We start from the raw sequence: 15,917 nt of genomic DNA on the forward strand, positions 1-15,917 counted from the left end.
CTTTCAACCTTTACTGCACCAAATGCATATGATACAATATAATTTTTTTTTATTTAAAAAAAATTATAGTTTCCAATTGATTTAGGGGCAATTTAGCGTGGCTAATTTACCTACCCTGCACATCTTTGGGTTGTGGGTGCGAAACCTACACAAACATGTGAAGCATGTGCAAACTCCACCCGCACAGTGACCCAGAGCCGGGATTGAACCTGGGACCTCGGCGCTGTGAGGCAGCAGTGCTAACCACTGGCATATGAGTCTGAAATTCCTACATTCATCACACTGGGTCCCAGAGCATTACCCTCAGTCACTGCACCATTGCCTCCACTGCTACATCTGGAAACTGGCTTAGCAATTTGTTAGCACGGCACTCTCTTCCTTAGGAGCACTTATCCATCTAGTACGTTCGGTAAGCTTGTTCACTGTCAATACATGTTGGAAGGGCGACACCTGTATTTTGGTAAAGGTAGACGAGAAGCATACCCAGCAGGGGCCTACAGCCCCTTGATTTAATTTCATTGAAATGAGAGTCACGGCCTAATATTGGAGTCTATCTGCTCCTGCACAGGCTTCAATTCAGCACAAACCGGCCAACATATGGGTGCATTCCTATCAACCCTCTTCCTATATATCTTTAAGTTAATGTGGCATCAATATGTTGGCCAGGGTCTTCCGCCCCAACTCCCAACCCAACCCCGCGACGTGCTTTGCGGCGGCAGAGGGAGCCCGCCATTGGTTGACCATGGGATCTTCCAGTCCCTCTGCTGTCTACGGGGTTTCCCGTTATTTACACCCTGTGGGTGGGGGTGGGAGCGGCCAGGTAATCCCACCCAGAATCTTGGCTGGTACCGTGGAACATGACAGCAGAGTCTACTGTAAGACCACAGGAATCCAATGCATCGCAATATTATTATTACAGAATTCATTATTTACGTTGCCAAACCCGCAGTGTATTTTTGAAAAATGAGTGGAATGGATCTTCCTTTCATTAAAAATGCTAATTCGTTTTTAAATTTCAATATATTAAAACTTTCAAGGCACAAGTTATTAGCAAATGATTTTCAACACACTCAACTCACGGTTATATCTTCTTGAAACAATAACCGGTCAGCTCGGTCCCAATCACACAGATCCTACTCCCGAAAGCAAAGATAGGCAAAACTTTGAAACCTGACTGAAATAGGTGCTGAGAGAGGCTTGAAGGAAGGAAAGGTAAGGCTGCAATACAAGGAAGCTATAGCTAATTGGTGCTTACACTGAGATTTCTCAGACCCACTCTTAACTTTTTTTAAACATGTAAATTAGACAGCCGATCATCTGGCAAGTAGTGATGTGAAAAGAAATGTAAATTTTCGCCTCCCTTGTGTTTGAAATTGGTCTCACTCTTGTAGACGTGTTTTGCCATTGTGAGTGAATTCTTTTCTCGCGGTGCAATACAGCTGAGTGGCCTGTTGGACCATTTCAGAGGAGGGCTAAGAGTCAGGTGTACAAAGAACAAAACAGCACAGGAATAGGCCCTTCGGCCCTCCAAGCCTGCGCCAATCCCGTATCCTATCTAGACCAACCGTCTGTATCCTTCTATACCCCGTCTGTTCATGTGTCTATCTAGATAAGTCTTAAATATCACTAACGTATCTGCCTCAACCTCCTCACTTGGCAGTGCATTGCAGGCAGTGTAGCCCACGTGTTATAACCTGCCCGGATCCTATTGGTTGGGACAATTGGTTATCCATGTTGTATTTTAGGGTCTAATCAACTCAATATTATTAAAGGAAACAAACTGAGGGATAACTTAAAAGGGGCGGCTTCTGGTAGGTGCACTGCCCAAAAATAACAAAGAAGAACGGAAACTAAGCAACATCAAATCATAAATGAGAAAAGAGGGGTGGATAAAGCAATTCAATCCCTTCGGTGCCCACTGCGAGTGCCCGTGGACACCGCATGTTCCCTTTCCAGGGACACCCGGCCGCGACTGAAACTGCACCAAAGACTGATTTCAAGGTTTCCCTCTCAGTTGCCATTCTCTCATTTTGTATTATACAAACCAAGGGTTATTTAAAATTCTATTGACACCAGTAACCAGAGGGGAGTATTTGAAGGGACAAGGCAGCATGCTGTCCGAGCTTACAGATTGTGCCAGTTTCTCTTTCATTCTGTGCCAGTGAAACTCACCGCCGTCTTCTATCCTCCAGTTTGAAGAGCTTGTCTACCTGTGGATGGAGAGACAGAAATCTGGTGGTAATTACAGCCGGCACAGAGCCCAAACCGAGAAACACGTCGTGCTGTGTGTCAGCTCGTTGAAAATCGACCTGCTGATGGACTTCCTCAATGAATTCTACGCTCACCCCAGGCTTCAGGTAACAATCAATTGCGTGTGTATCCCGCGCGATTCTGTGTATCCCGCGTGGCCTTTCATTTCACTCGGGATCACAGGACTGCTGGAAGTGAAGTCAGCACAAGTCCAGGGTTATAGTACAATTTGAGCTTTCACTCTTCCTTAATTACAACCATCGACTAATACTCTATACGGAACAAAGGTTGTGGAATGTAACATAATCATACAAATGTTTAATGTACTTGTATTGAATTTCTGTCTCTGTTACTTAGCAGAGATGTTATTCTGTATGAGACCTGTGGCTTAATGCCATCATTGAAATAAGAGGAATTGGATACAGGGATTAATTGCTTGAATGATAAATTCAAAGGGAGTCATTTTTATCTTTATTAAACAGTGGGCTGGATTCTCTGCTTTTGGGACTATGTCCCCACGCCATCGTACAAACTGTGGTCTTTCACGCAAAAGGGCCACATATTGACAGGCCTGTAGGGGGATAGGAGTGACCCATCGGGAAGCTTGCAGCTTTTGCTGTAGATACGGGCCCCCGCACTTCCGGGTCAGATGGCGCATGACGGTGGCCTCCATCGGCCGCGCCGTGCTCCATGGCGGACTCAGACCGTGGAACTGGACCTCCCAAATAGTACCCTCGATCGCACTCTCCGAGTACGCCACTTTTCGGGGCCCGGAGAATCGGGCAACCGTCGTCGGTCCCGAATCCACGCGCGAAATTGGATTCTCCGCCCCGGCGCCGGACGCGATTTCAGCGTCGGGGTGCAGAGAATCCAGCCCAGGGTTTTTACGTGCCTTTTTATTAATAATGAACAGCAAAGAACGGGGGCTGAATTTCCTGACTCTTGCTGCCAGCGGGACTTTCCAATCCCGCCTCTGGTGACCTTCCACGGCAGATTCCCCTGTGGGGGAGGATGCAAATCTCGCAAAACACTTTAGACCTTGGCAGGACTGGAACATCCCACTGGCAGCCAATGGTGGTCCCACTCCGCTGCCGAGAAATACGGGGACGGGGCTGGAAGATCCCACTCTACAGATGAGTGAATCTACGGCATGTTCTCCTCTGTTCCGAGGTGCCTTACTTTTTTAAAAATTATTGTTATTGAAATTTTTAGCATTTTAACATTTTTCAAATTAAAGCAAAAACATTATATCCCCAAATACAATAAACCCTGCACTAACGCCCCCCCCCCCCCCCCCCAAGAGTTTATGGTAACTAGCTCTCCGAAATGCAAAATAAACAACGCCCATCTCTTGTGGAAATCCTCATTTGCCCCCCTTAGGGCAAATTGCACCTTCTCAAGATGTAAGAACTCCATTAGAACCCTCATCCACACTGAGGCACAGGGTGGAGAAACTGACCTCCAGCTCAACAGATCCCGCCTGCGAGCGATCAACCAGGCAAAGGCTAAAACAACTGCCCCCGCTCCTGTCTGCCCCTCCGGCAGGTCCGACACTCTGAATATGGCCCCCAGGGGGCCCAGCTCCAAATCCACAGGCAGGATTGCCGACATGGTGCCGGAAAACGAACCCCCAAATCTCTCAAACTTCGGGCAAGACCAGAACATGTGTACATGGTTAGCCGGGCCCCTCCCACACCGTTCGTAAGTATCCTCTACCCCCCTCAAATAGTCGGCTCATCCTCGACTTCATCAAATGCACCCTGTGCACCGCCTTCAATGGTATCAGCCCCAACCTCGCGCACGAGGTTGAGGCATTCGCCTTCTGTAGCGCCTCACACCACTGTCCCTCCTCCAATGCCAACCCCCACTCCTCGTCCCACTTGGCTTTAACCCCCTCCATAGACCGAGATGCCGTCTTTTTGGATTAAACTAAGGCCTCACTCAGGAACATATAAATTCCAGTGTCCTGACCAATATCTGCACCTCAATCAACATCACATGATGATCTGGTCTGGAACCTTCTGGCCCCGCCCGCTGATGGGACCTACCAGTCCTGACAATGGATTTTTGGCTGGCTCGCCACACCTGGCACAGAGAAACTGACACATTTGGGTTCGGAAAATTCTAGATTTGGTCTTTATCACATCGCTGTTTGTGGGAGTTTGCTGTGTGCAAATTCACTGCCACATTTCCTGCATTACAACAGTGACTACACTTCAGAATTGGCTGTAACGCACTTTGGATCATCCTGAGGTCTTGAAAGGTGCTCTGTAAATGCAAATATGTCTGTTTTTGTTCATCGGTGTCAGTGAACTTCCACACTTTAAATACTGTCATGTGAGTGTACCTTTAAGAAATGGGTGTTTATAAAATAGCTGTAGTGGATGTACCTTTAAGAAATGGATGTTCATCAGTGATGTCAGAGTGTAAGCGGAGCTGGGCTGTCCATCTGCTTTTACTTTCGCTTTGGGCTGTCTGCTACAGGGTGTGTTTAGTTTCGTTTTAGATTTGGAGAAGCTGCAATTACAGCAAGATGTATATGAATCTCTGCAAGCTTATGAATGTTCATTTGGATATTTCAAAATGGCAACTGTTCTCAGTAGAGAAGTTAAACCTGGTGTCTTTCTGTAAAAAGGGTTCTTTTTGTCTTATGGATGTTGCAAGTAAAGATTAAGAGTTACTTAGAGAGTACTGTATTCTTTGGGGATTTATTGATGCTGATAGTTGTTAGGATGTTTACTGTGGGTTTATAAAGTGTTAACTGGTTTCATAAATAAACATTGTTTTAATTTAAAAGTACTGTAGATTTCTGCATCACACCTGCAGAGTAGTCCCGTGTGCTCCCCATAACCACAATCTATTAAAGGTTGTGGGTCAGGTGAACTCCATGATACACTTTAGAGTTCTCTATACCCTGGCCCATAACAATACAACCATTGACTTCTTCATGGATATCGGAGATATCACGTGGATTTCAAAGCTAGACGCATGTGTGAGTCAAGGCTCGCACCTTGATGGGTTATTAAACCACGTGCTGCCAAGTAAATGTTTCTTAATGCGCAGAAAGCGTTCTGCTGATAGCATCTCGATTAACTGTAGGGAGACCATAATATACTAATTCATTATTTTATAAATGTCATAAATAATCGCAGAGCACTTTGACTGCCGCTGACACTGTGGGCAAGAGCAAAAGGAGGGACCTGTCTCACCGAATGCTACATACGTCCGAAGATATTTGTTGCGGGGGCAGTTACTGTCAGTGTTCTTCCACAACCATGACCGAGCCAACCTCGTGTTTGCATCTGGACAGTTTATCCACCCAGTAACCTGGATATATTATCCTCTTGTGTGTAAATCCTTTATACTAAACTGTAATAACCCCCACCAGGCCCATGGAGATACCCAAATTGATCCCCCCGTGGGACCTGTGGAATTGCAGCCTCCCCACTCATTGGCGATGGAGGGCGAGGCCCGCCCAACTGGGTCTCATAATAATTTCATAGAATTTACAGTGCAGAAGGAGGCCATTCGGCCCATTGAGTCTGCACCGGCTCTTAGAAAGAGCACCCCACCCAAGCTCACACCACCCTATCCCCATAACCCAGTAACTCCACTCAACCAACACTAAGGGCAATTTTGGACGCTAAGGGCAATTTAGCATGGCCAATCCACCTAACCTGCACATCTTTGGACTGTGGGAGGAAACCGGAGCACCCGGAGGAAACCCACGCACACACGGGGAGAACGTGCAGACTCCGCACAGTGACCCAGCCGGGAATCGAACCTGGGACCCTGGAGCTGAGAAGCAATTGTGCTAACCACTATGCTACCGTGCTGCCCAAATAATCTAGTATGAAGGCCGGCCTGCACAGGTACCAGCATGTTGGTTGCCCCCCCCCCAATGTGACTTATACTGTGTGTGTATTTCCTGCCATAGGGCAGATTCCTATGACGGTGAATATACCCGTGTTCGCCCTGCCGTTAGGCGTCCTGGGTCTTTATATAAAGTAAGAGGAAAAGAAAAGTGATTTGGGTAAGGGCTTGTCTCCGCACGCTTTTGAAGAGTCAGGTGAAGAGTACAGAATGATTCACTTGTCCTGTCGCCGAGGGAAACAGCGGGACCTTGTGAACACCAGCTAGGCTGCAAATTAATCCCTCGTTTCGGATAAACGGCCCAAAGCATCTGAGCCATTTGAATGGTTCACGACCTGGTAATCACTCCCAGACTCTCACAGGTCTCTCTGTTTGAGATGTTGCAAAATCCCTTCTGATTATCGCCCCGCAGTGAAATCTGACAAGTTCTTAAAGTCATCATTTCCATTGTCACTACTCTCTTTCAGTAATAGATCTGCAAAGTGAGAAATTGACATTGAGATCTGGGGCGAAATTCTCCGTTATCTGCGGAAAGTCCGCCGGTCGGCGCAAAAAACGGCGCAAATCCCACTTGCGTCACGTCGGAAAAATGGGTCGATAGTCTCCGGCCCGAAATGGGCTAGCAGCGACGTAACGGGATCCGCGCTTGCGCAGTGGTTCACGCCGTGCAGCGTCATACGCGCCGCACGGCGTGACGGCTCATAAGGCCGCGCTGCTCCCCCCCACCCGACCGCAACACCCGACCGCAACACCCGACTGGATGGCTGGCCGTCGCTCAGCCCCGAGGTTCGAGTCACGCGATGTGGAGGCGCTCATGGACGCGGTGGAGCAGAGGAGGGACGCCCTGTATCCCGGGCACGGCCGCAGAGTTGCCCCACGCCACAGCCGGCGTCTGTGGAGGGAAGTTGCAGAGGCCGTCACCGCTGTGGCCCTGACACCACGGACAGGCACCCAGTGCCACAAGAAGGTGAACGACCTCGTCAGAGCAGGCAGGGTGAGCCTCCCCCCCTGCCCAATATCCATATCCCCCCTCCCCCATATCCCCCATATCCCCCCTCCCCCATATCCCCTTGCTCCCCATATCCCCCCTCCCCCATATCCCCCCTCCCCATATCCCCCATCCCCCATATCCCCCCCTCCCCCATATCCCCCATATCCCCCCTCCCCCATATCCCCCCTCCCCATATCCCCCATATCCCCCATATACCCCCTCCCCCATATCCCCCCTCCCCCATATCCCCCTCCCCCATATGCCCCCTCCCCCATATCCCCCTCCCCATATCCCCCCTCCCCCATATCCCCCCTGCCCCATATCCTCCCTCCCCCATATCCCCCCTCCCCCATATCCCCCCTCCCCATATCCCCCCTCCCCCATATCCCCCCTCCCCATATCCCCCCTCCCCATATCCCCCCTCCCCCATATCCCCCATATCCCCCATATCCCCCTCCCCATATCCCCCCCTCCCCCATATCCCCCCTCCCCCATATCCCCCCTCCCCATATCCCCCATATCCCCTCCCCCATATCCCCCCTCCCCATATCCCCCCTCCCCCATATCCCCCTCCCCCATATCCCCCATATCCCCAAGTGAATCCAGCCCTAACCTTAACCTCTGCAATGCACGCGCAACCGATGGCGTGCATTCATATACCTGCCTAACACTGTTGCCTTTTACCCCTGCCCCCCCCCCCCACAGGAGAAGCGCGCACACAACAATAGGGAGCATGTGAGGACTGGAGGAGGGCCCGCTGATGAGAGGCCACTGACCGTACACGAGGAAAGGGCCCTGGAACTGGCTGGCGGACCTGAGGACCGGGAGGTTGCTGATGCAGAGGTCGGGGGCGTAGTAGCAAGTGAGCCACCGACAGCCCGTCCCCATATCCCCCTCCCCTATATCCCCCTCCCCCGTATCACCTGATCACTGCCTGATGTCTAACCATGCATGCTTCATTGTGTATCGCAGGACCAAACGTCCAGGCACCCATCCCCGCAGATGCAGACCGCCCGCAGGATGCCCCTCGGAGACCACAGGAGACGGAGAGACCCGCACCCTCCAGCATGCGACGCCCGCAGGATGCCCCTCGGAGACCACAGGAGACGGAGAGACCCGCACCCTCCAGCATGCGACGCCCGCAGAATGCCCCTCGGAGACCACGGGAGACGGAGAGACCCGGACCCTCCAGCATACGACGCCCGCAGGATGCCCCTCGGAGACCACGGGAGACGGAGAGACCCGGACCCTCCAGCATGCGACGCCCGCAGGATGCCCCTCGGAGACCACGGGAGACGGAGAGACCTGGAGCAACAGGGAGACGACACCCCCGTCACGTGCGGGAGCGACCACCCAACGACGAGGGGGGCAGCCACAGGCCCCCGTCACATCCGAGTCAGGACACCACTACCCAGGACACCACTACCCAGGACACCACTACCCAGGACACCCCTACCCAGGACACCACTACCCAGGACACCCCTACCCGGGACAGCACTCCCCAGGAAGACGAAATACCGGACAGTGACTCAGAGTGGATGGGTGGAGACGAACCCCCACCCCAAAGTGCCATGGACTCAGAGTGGGACGAAGAGCACGACACAACGCCCCTGCTGTCACCAACACCCTCCACCATCGCAGAAACACTCACCACTCAACACTTTAGTGATGAGGCGTCTGGTACACTCACTGGTGCGCACAACACTGCCGTCCCGGTACAGCAGGTGGAGGTAGGAGCAGCAGAGGGACCGGGCGGTCGGAGGGCAGCCCAGCCCAAGCGAACATCTGCCGCCCAGATGGATCCCGGGTTCCTGCAGTTACCACACCCACACATAGATCCAATGCAACCACCGACCCGGAGACGAGCGAAGAGGGTGACGGGCGGCTTGCGGCGGCTGCGGTCGCAGGTGGAGGAGTCCACCCGCGTCCAGGAGCTGGGAGTGGTGCCGGTCATGCGTGCCACCCAGGCCGACACCGCACGGGTGGCGTCCGCGGTGGAGGCAATGGGTGCGACGGTGTCAGACATGGGGAACGGTTTGCGAGGCCTGGGGCCTTCCGTGCAGGCGGCGTCTGTGGCCCAGGAAATGGCTGCCCTCTCACAGGAGGCCATGAGCCAGTGCCAGCGCCAGATGGCAGAGGCGCTCAACGCCATAGCCCAGTCTCAGCAGGCCATGGCCCAGTCTCTGCAGGCCATCGCTGAGGGCATCGGCGCCAGTGGCCATGTTCGAGCCGGCGTCGCACTGTCACAGACACGGTTTGCCAACCCCCTGGGCTCCATGGCTGCAAACCTGCAGACCCCTGTCGATACCAGCACGGGCCTCCAGGACTGGCAGCGCCAGATGTCGGGGGGGGGCGTTGGATGGCCAGTCCGTTCGCATCCCCCACCCATGTAGAGGCCTGGGGGCCATCGGGCACCCCGAGGGAGGAGGAGGTGGTGTGGTCCGTCCCGGCTCCCTCTGTAGGGGAGGTCCCGGTACACTGCGACACCTCGGACTCCCCCCCCCTTCCGTCCCAGGTGCATCGGGTGGGCAACGGGCAGGACAGGCTGGCAGCTCGCCATCCCAGTCGCCCGGGCCGCAGCCTGGCCCATCTAGGTCAGGACGCCCCAGGAAACGGCCGCCAAAGGGATCCAGTGTCAGAGGGCAGGAATCACAGGAGTCCACCTCCAGTTCTGCTGTACCGTCTGGGGAACCATGTAGACGTAGTCAAAGGGCCCGTAAGGCCAAACAATTAGACACTGAGTAAGTTGGCACGGGTGCAGGGCACAGATGAGTTTTAGGGGCTAGGGCACGTGCATGAACTCCTTTGGTTATTAAAGTCAATGTTACACCTACCGAAGCTGCCTTTGTGCTCTGTCCAAAGTGTGCGGGGGTGTCATGTACGTTGAGCGCAAGTGTGTGTGTAAGGGGTGGTCTTACCTCAGCCCCAGGTGAGTCTGCCCCCTTCCCCCTGGGCCGCCATCAACATCCCCCGGGCAGAGGACGGGACCGTGCGCTGCAGTGTCACAGCCGCATGCAGGGATGGTCCGGGTGGATGGTGGTACTGTGTCCATGGGTCAGACATAGTCCAACGATGTAGAGCCAGGAGCTCATCGCAGGGCGGGTTGTCATCATCCTCCATGGCCTGCGATAGACACGCGTCCACCCGCAACTGTGTGAGCCCAGCCCGTTGTGCCGCAGGTGGATCGGCAATGGGGGGGGGGGGGGTGGTGTGCATGCGGGTGGGGTGGGTGGGGTTGGGGAGGGGGGTGAGGGTGCTGGGTGGGTGGATGGGTGGGGGGTGTGGGTGGTCGGCTGTTGCCATGGTGTGCGGTCTGTGGCCATACTACCCGATTCCCACGCCCATCTAGTCAGTGAAGCGGGCGTCTATCAGTCTGTCCCGTGCCCACTGGGCCAGCCGGTAACGGTGGACAGCCACCCGCCTGTGTCTACCCCGCCTGCCCTGACCATTGCCCCCATCCCCCTCATCTGGGAGGACTGGGCCTCTTCCTGCTGCTCCTCCACTCCGCCCTCCTCTGCCTGCGGCACATCGCCCCTCTGCTGGGCTATGTTGTGCAGGACGCAGCACACCACAATGATGCGGCCGACCCTATCTGACCGATACTGGAGGGCGCCCCCAGAGAGGTCCAGGCACCTGAAACGCATCTTCAGCACGCCAAAGCACCTCTCGATCACTCCACTTGTCGCTACATGGGCATCATTGTAGCGGTTCTCCGCCTCATTGCGTGGCCTCCGTATAGGCGTCATCAGCCACGATCGCAATGGGTAGCCCCTGTCGCCCAGCAACCAGCCCCTCAGCCGGGGATGGCGTCCCTCGTACATGCCGGGGATGGATGACCGCGACAACACGAATGAGTCGTGTACACTGCCTGGGTGACGGGCGCAGACGTGCAGGATCATCATGCGGTGGTCGCAGACCACCTGTACGTTCATCGAATAGGTCCCCTTCCTATTAGTGAACACGGCCCTGTTATCTGCAGGTGGCCGCACGGCGACGTGCATCCCATCGATCGCGCCCTGGACCATGGGGAACCCGGCCACGGCAGAGAAGCCCACGGCCCGGGCATCTTGGCTGGCCCGGTCCACGGGGAAGCGAATGTAGCGGTGCGCCATGGCATATAGGGCATCTGTCACTGCCCGGATGCACCGGTGCACCGATGTCTGCGATATGCCGGTCAGGTCCCCACTCGGTGCCTGGAATGACCCCGTTGCATAAAAGTTCAGGGCCACCGTAACCTTGACGGACACGGGGAGAGGGTGTCCCCCGCCAGTGCCACGCGGTGACAGGCGTGCCAGCAGGTGGCAGATGTGTGCCACGGTTTCCCGGCTCATCCGGAGTCTCCTCCTGCATTCCCGGTCCGTGAGGTCCTGGTATGACTGCTGGGGCCGGTACACACGGGGCGCCCTCGGGTGCCTCCGTTGCCGTAGGGCCGCGACGTCCTCCTCCCCCACCTCGTCCTGTCGGTCAGGTGTCCCTACAGCCTGGGCGGCTGCCGCCTGCCCCTCTGCGGCAGCCTGCGCCGCCTCTCTGGCACGCTCCTCCTCCTCCTCCTCCTCATCCAGGGCAACATAGACATGAGCGGCTGCCACCACGGCGGCCAACATCGCTGGATGATCTGAAAACATGACGGCCTGGTGGGGGAGAGGGGAATGACGACATGTCATCATTGCCCATATCCCCTCCTCCCCCCAGCCAGGTGGCATGGACCGCATGGGTCCAACTGTTGGAGGCTGGCACCTGGCCAGGTGGACCAACTCACTTGCCCTCCCATCCCCCTCCTCAGCACGGACCCCCCCCAACCTCCACCCCAGCACGGACCCCCCCCCCAACCTCCACCCCAGCACGGACCCCCCCCCAACCTCCACCCCGGCACGGAACCCCTCCAACCTCCACCACAGCACGGACCCCCCCCAACCTCACCCCGGCACGGCACGGACCCCCCCCAACCTCCACCCCGGCACGGACCCCCCCCCCAACCTCCACCCCGGCACGGACCCCCCCCCCAACCTCCACCACAGCACGGACCCCCCCCCAACCTCACCCTGGCACGGCACGGACCCCCCCCCCAACCTCCACCCCGGCACGGACCCGCCCCCAACCTCCACCCCAGCACGGACCCCCCCCAACCTCACCCCGGCACGGACCCCCCCCCAACCTCACCCCGGCACGGCACGGACCCCCCCCCAACCTCACCCCGGCACGGCACGGACCCTCCCCAACCTCCACCCCGGCACGGACCCCCCCCCCCCCAACCTCCACCCCGGCACGGACCCCCCCCAACCTCCACCACAGCACGGACCCCCCCCCCAACCTCACCCTGGCACGGCACGGACCCCCCCCCAACCTCCACCCCGGCACGGACCCGCCCCCAACCTCCACCCCAGCCCGGACCCCCCCCAACCTCACCCCGACACGGACCCCCCCCCCCAACCTCACCCCGGCACGGCACGGACCCCCCCCAACCTCCACCCCGGCACGGACCCGCCCCCAACCTCCACCCCAGCACGGACCCCCCCCCAACCTCACCCCGGCACGGACCCACCCCAACCTCCACCCCGGCACGGACCCCCCCCCCCCAACCTCCACCCCGGCACGGACCCCCCCCCATCCCCCTCCCCGGCACGGTCCCCCTCCCGGCACTCCCCCGGAGCCCAGCCTACTCTAACCACCCCCCCCCCCCCCCCCCCCGCCGCACACACACACACACAACCCGAGACACACCTCTCCTCACGCATTCAGACTGCGGCCACGCAATTGCCTGCCCAGAGCCAACCCCCCAGGCCGTCACTCACCTCCACGCTGGTCGGCGTGAGCCTGGAGCACCGGGTCACGCCGATGAAAAGGAGGCTTAATTTACATCGACGTGAATGGTCATCACGTCGACGGGACTTCGGCCCATCCGGAAGGGAGAATATCGGCAGGCCGAAAATCGGCTGCCTTGCGCAGACCCGTGACATTCTCCGCGGCAGCGGCGACATTAACGCCCCGCCGACTTTTCTCCCTTCGGAGACTTCGGCAACCGGCGGGGGCGGGATTCACGGCGGCCAACGGCCATTCTCCGACCCTCTGGGGGGGTCGGAGAATGACGCCCCCTGTTTTCCACGCGTGTAATCATGTCAAATTTTTTTTTTGGGAAGATACATGGATTTGAGCACAGTTTGATACTCCAGGTGTGGGGGCAGGAAGGGAGGAAAAATGTAAAGCTTATTTTTCCCCATAGTACGAAACATGTCAACAAACAGCCCAGAAAACAAGCAAGTGTTTGTTCAGATTATCACAGTCATTGTAATCCTGTGATCTTTGAAAATGACACTGAGGGTGAGGCTCCACGTTTAACCGGAGAGGGAGTGAATTAGAACTTCTGCTGTCACAGAAAACAAGCTCCGATCGCCATAAGAGGCTGGGAATAAGGCGCAGACAATGCTCTGGTCTCGTCTGGGCCAATGGATCTGCTTGGATTAGATTCAGCTATCTCTTGCCTTGGCGTCAAGACTAATGTTACCACATGTCCTCGTTCAGTTGGTTGGCAGTCACCGTGCCAGGCAGGTGATGCGTTCTGGCACCAAACGTCGATATCTTACATTGTCGTGGCTTCTTGGGATGTAGTAAAACATCTCAATGACACATCACATCAGCGACTATCAAAGGTTTGACAGCAAGGTTTACGGGGAGGTATTTGGATTGAATTCTGCACCCCCTGGGTGTGATGTTCTTTACGTTGCTTATTCAGGATGGATTGTGCAGTGTTCCACAAAGACCACAGAATAGCTTTTACTTCAACAAAGCTCTGGGGCGGGATTCTCCGACCCCCCCCACCCCCCCGCCGGGTCGGAGAATCGGGGGGGGGGGGGTGAATCCCGCACCCACTGGCTGCCGAATTCTCCGGCCATAGAGCTTTGTTGAAGTAAAAGCTATTCTGTGCCCATCTATTTGATTTGCTGGCAGCTCTCGGAGGTGGAACCTTCCCCCCCCCCCCTCCCGGATGGGTGTAGAAGTCCTGCGTCCAGTTAATTATCAGGCCATCGACTGATACGTTGCCTCTGGCCCTGGGTCACCTGGTTGAGTGGAGATACCCTCACCCCCAACTGTCAAACTGGTGGGGCCACTGCCTCAGTATAAAATGCAGTTTATTAGAATTGGGGGTGACCAAAACCTTGATCAGAGAGGTTGTTTTTTTAAGGATATCATGTAGGAGGAGAAAGAGAGGTCGAGGCATGGAGGGAGGGAATTTCTTAGAGCTTAGGGCCCAGGCACTGGGAGGCACAGCTCCCAACGGTAGCACGTTGGGGATTGGGTATGTGCCAGAGATCAGAATTGGAAGAGTTACCAGAAGGTGGTGGGGGCTCAAGGAGCGTACAGAGATAGGGGGAGGCAAGGCCACAGAGAGATTGGAAACAAAGATGTGAATTTTAGAATCGAGGACGCAAATGTAGGTCAGCACCCAGAGGAGTCAAAAATGTCTTTAGGTGCACAGTAGATGCTCCTCAATGTATCTTCAGCTGTTCAAATAGTTAACTTTCAGGGTGGCACGATGGCGCAGTGGTTAGCACTGTTGCCTCACGGCAGCGAGGACCCAGGTTCTATCCCGGCCCCGGTCACTGGCTGTGTGGAGTTTGCGCATTCTCCCCATGTCTGCGTGGGTCTCACCCCCACAACCCAAAGAGGATGTGCAGAATTGGCCACACTAAATTGGCCCTTAATTTGAAAAAAAAATAATTGGGTACTCTAAATTTTTCTAAAAATAATTAACTTTGTGATTGTTAGGTCACTGCCTGGAGCTGAGAACAAGATTGCAACGTTTGAACTGAACTTTGTTCAAAACATTTTTAATCCTCTTCCAAATCTGATGGCATCAATTAAGACAATCTGCCCCGGAGGCTGCAGCGAGCATTTTTGTGACAACCATCTCGGCAAATAAGGCTAACGGCTTTTGATATTTATATTTGTAAGGGTCGGAGGTTGTTCTAATTTAAAGTCATGTCGTGCCTGTTCTGAGTACATCGTTAATTTGTGCATATCCTTTTCTTTTAATCTTATCAACCGAATAACCCGCTGCTTAATCTCCTCCGCTTTGCAGGATTACTATGTTGTCATCCTCTGCCCAACAGAGATGGATCTTCAGGTGCGCAGAGTGCTACAAATCCCCCTCTGGTCTCAGAGGGTTATCTATCTGCAAGGGTCGGCTCTGAAAGACCAGGATCTCATGCGAGCCAAGTGAGCCTTGTTTCCCATCTCGTTGCGGTCAGCTTTCGTATTTGAAGCAGAGAGAGAGAGAGAGAGAGAGAGCCCACGCGATCCTTAGCGATCAGTAACTTGGTGATTCCACAGTGCTTTGGCCGCCCCAGCCCATTAACCAATCCAGTCTGACAGTAGCCGAGTTAAACAGATTCAATCCTTGCTCTTCGCAGAGGGATCTGGTCTCGGGCAAAGTAATACAACAATCCGCTTGTGCGAACGAGGAGCAGAAAAAACAACCAGCTCGCGGTCGCTGTGTACAACTGATTTAATTTATATAGCGCCTTTAACAACTCAATTCCGTCCATCCCAAGGCGCTTCACAGGAGAAGTGTCAAGCAAAATTTGACATTGGCTGGGGTTTCCCCATTGTTTTGGTAGAGTGACTCAGCGGGCGTTAAACTAGCAGCATTAAACGGAGGCTTTAACGGCGTATTGTCGGGGGTGGGGTGGGGCCCGGATCCCTCGATTGAGCCGCTCTGCCACCAACTTAACCTTTTAAAGATCAGACGCTATTTTTAATTAGCGCCTCGACACAAAGAAACAAAAATAGAAGCCCCCCCCTCCAG

The 15,917-nt window shown here is 55.1% G+C and overlaps 1 protein-coding gene across 4 annotated transcripts in view; it reads left to right on the forward strand.

The window, feature by feature from the left end:
* Positions 1-15,917, forward strand: part of kcnt1b (potassium sodium-activated channel subfamily T member 1b) — a 531,773-nt gene that overhangs the window by 400,492 nt on the left and 115,364 nt on the right. For all 4 annotated transcript variants that reach the window (XM_072488719.1, XM_072488721.1, XM_072488720.1 and 1 more), the window contains 2 exons: positions 2,193-2,357; positions 15,192-15,328. In XM_072488719.1, the coding sequence (XP_072344820.1) occupies positions 2,193-2,357; positions 15,192-15,328 (302 nt within the window). The remainder of the gene's footprint in view (positions 1-2,192; positions 2,358-15,191; positions 15,329-15,917) is intronic.

Source organism: Scyliorhinus torazame, chromosome 22 (genome assembly GCF_047496885.1).
Source record: "Scyliorhinus torazame isolate Kashiwa2021f chromosome 22, sScyTor2.1, whole genome shotgun sequence".
NCBI lineage: Eukaryota > Metazoa > Chordata > Chondrichthyes > Carcharhiniformes > Scyliorhinidae > Scyliorhinus > Scyliorhinus torazame.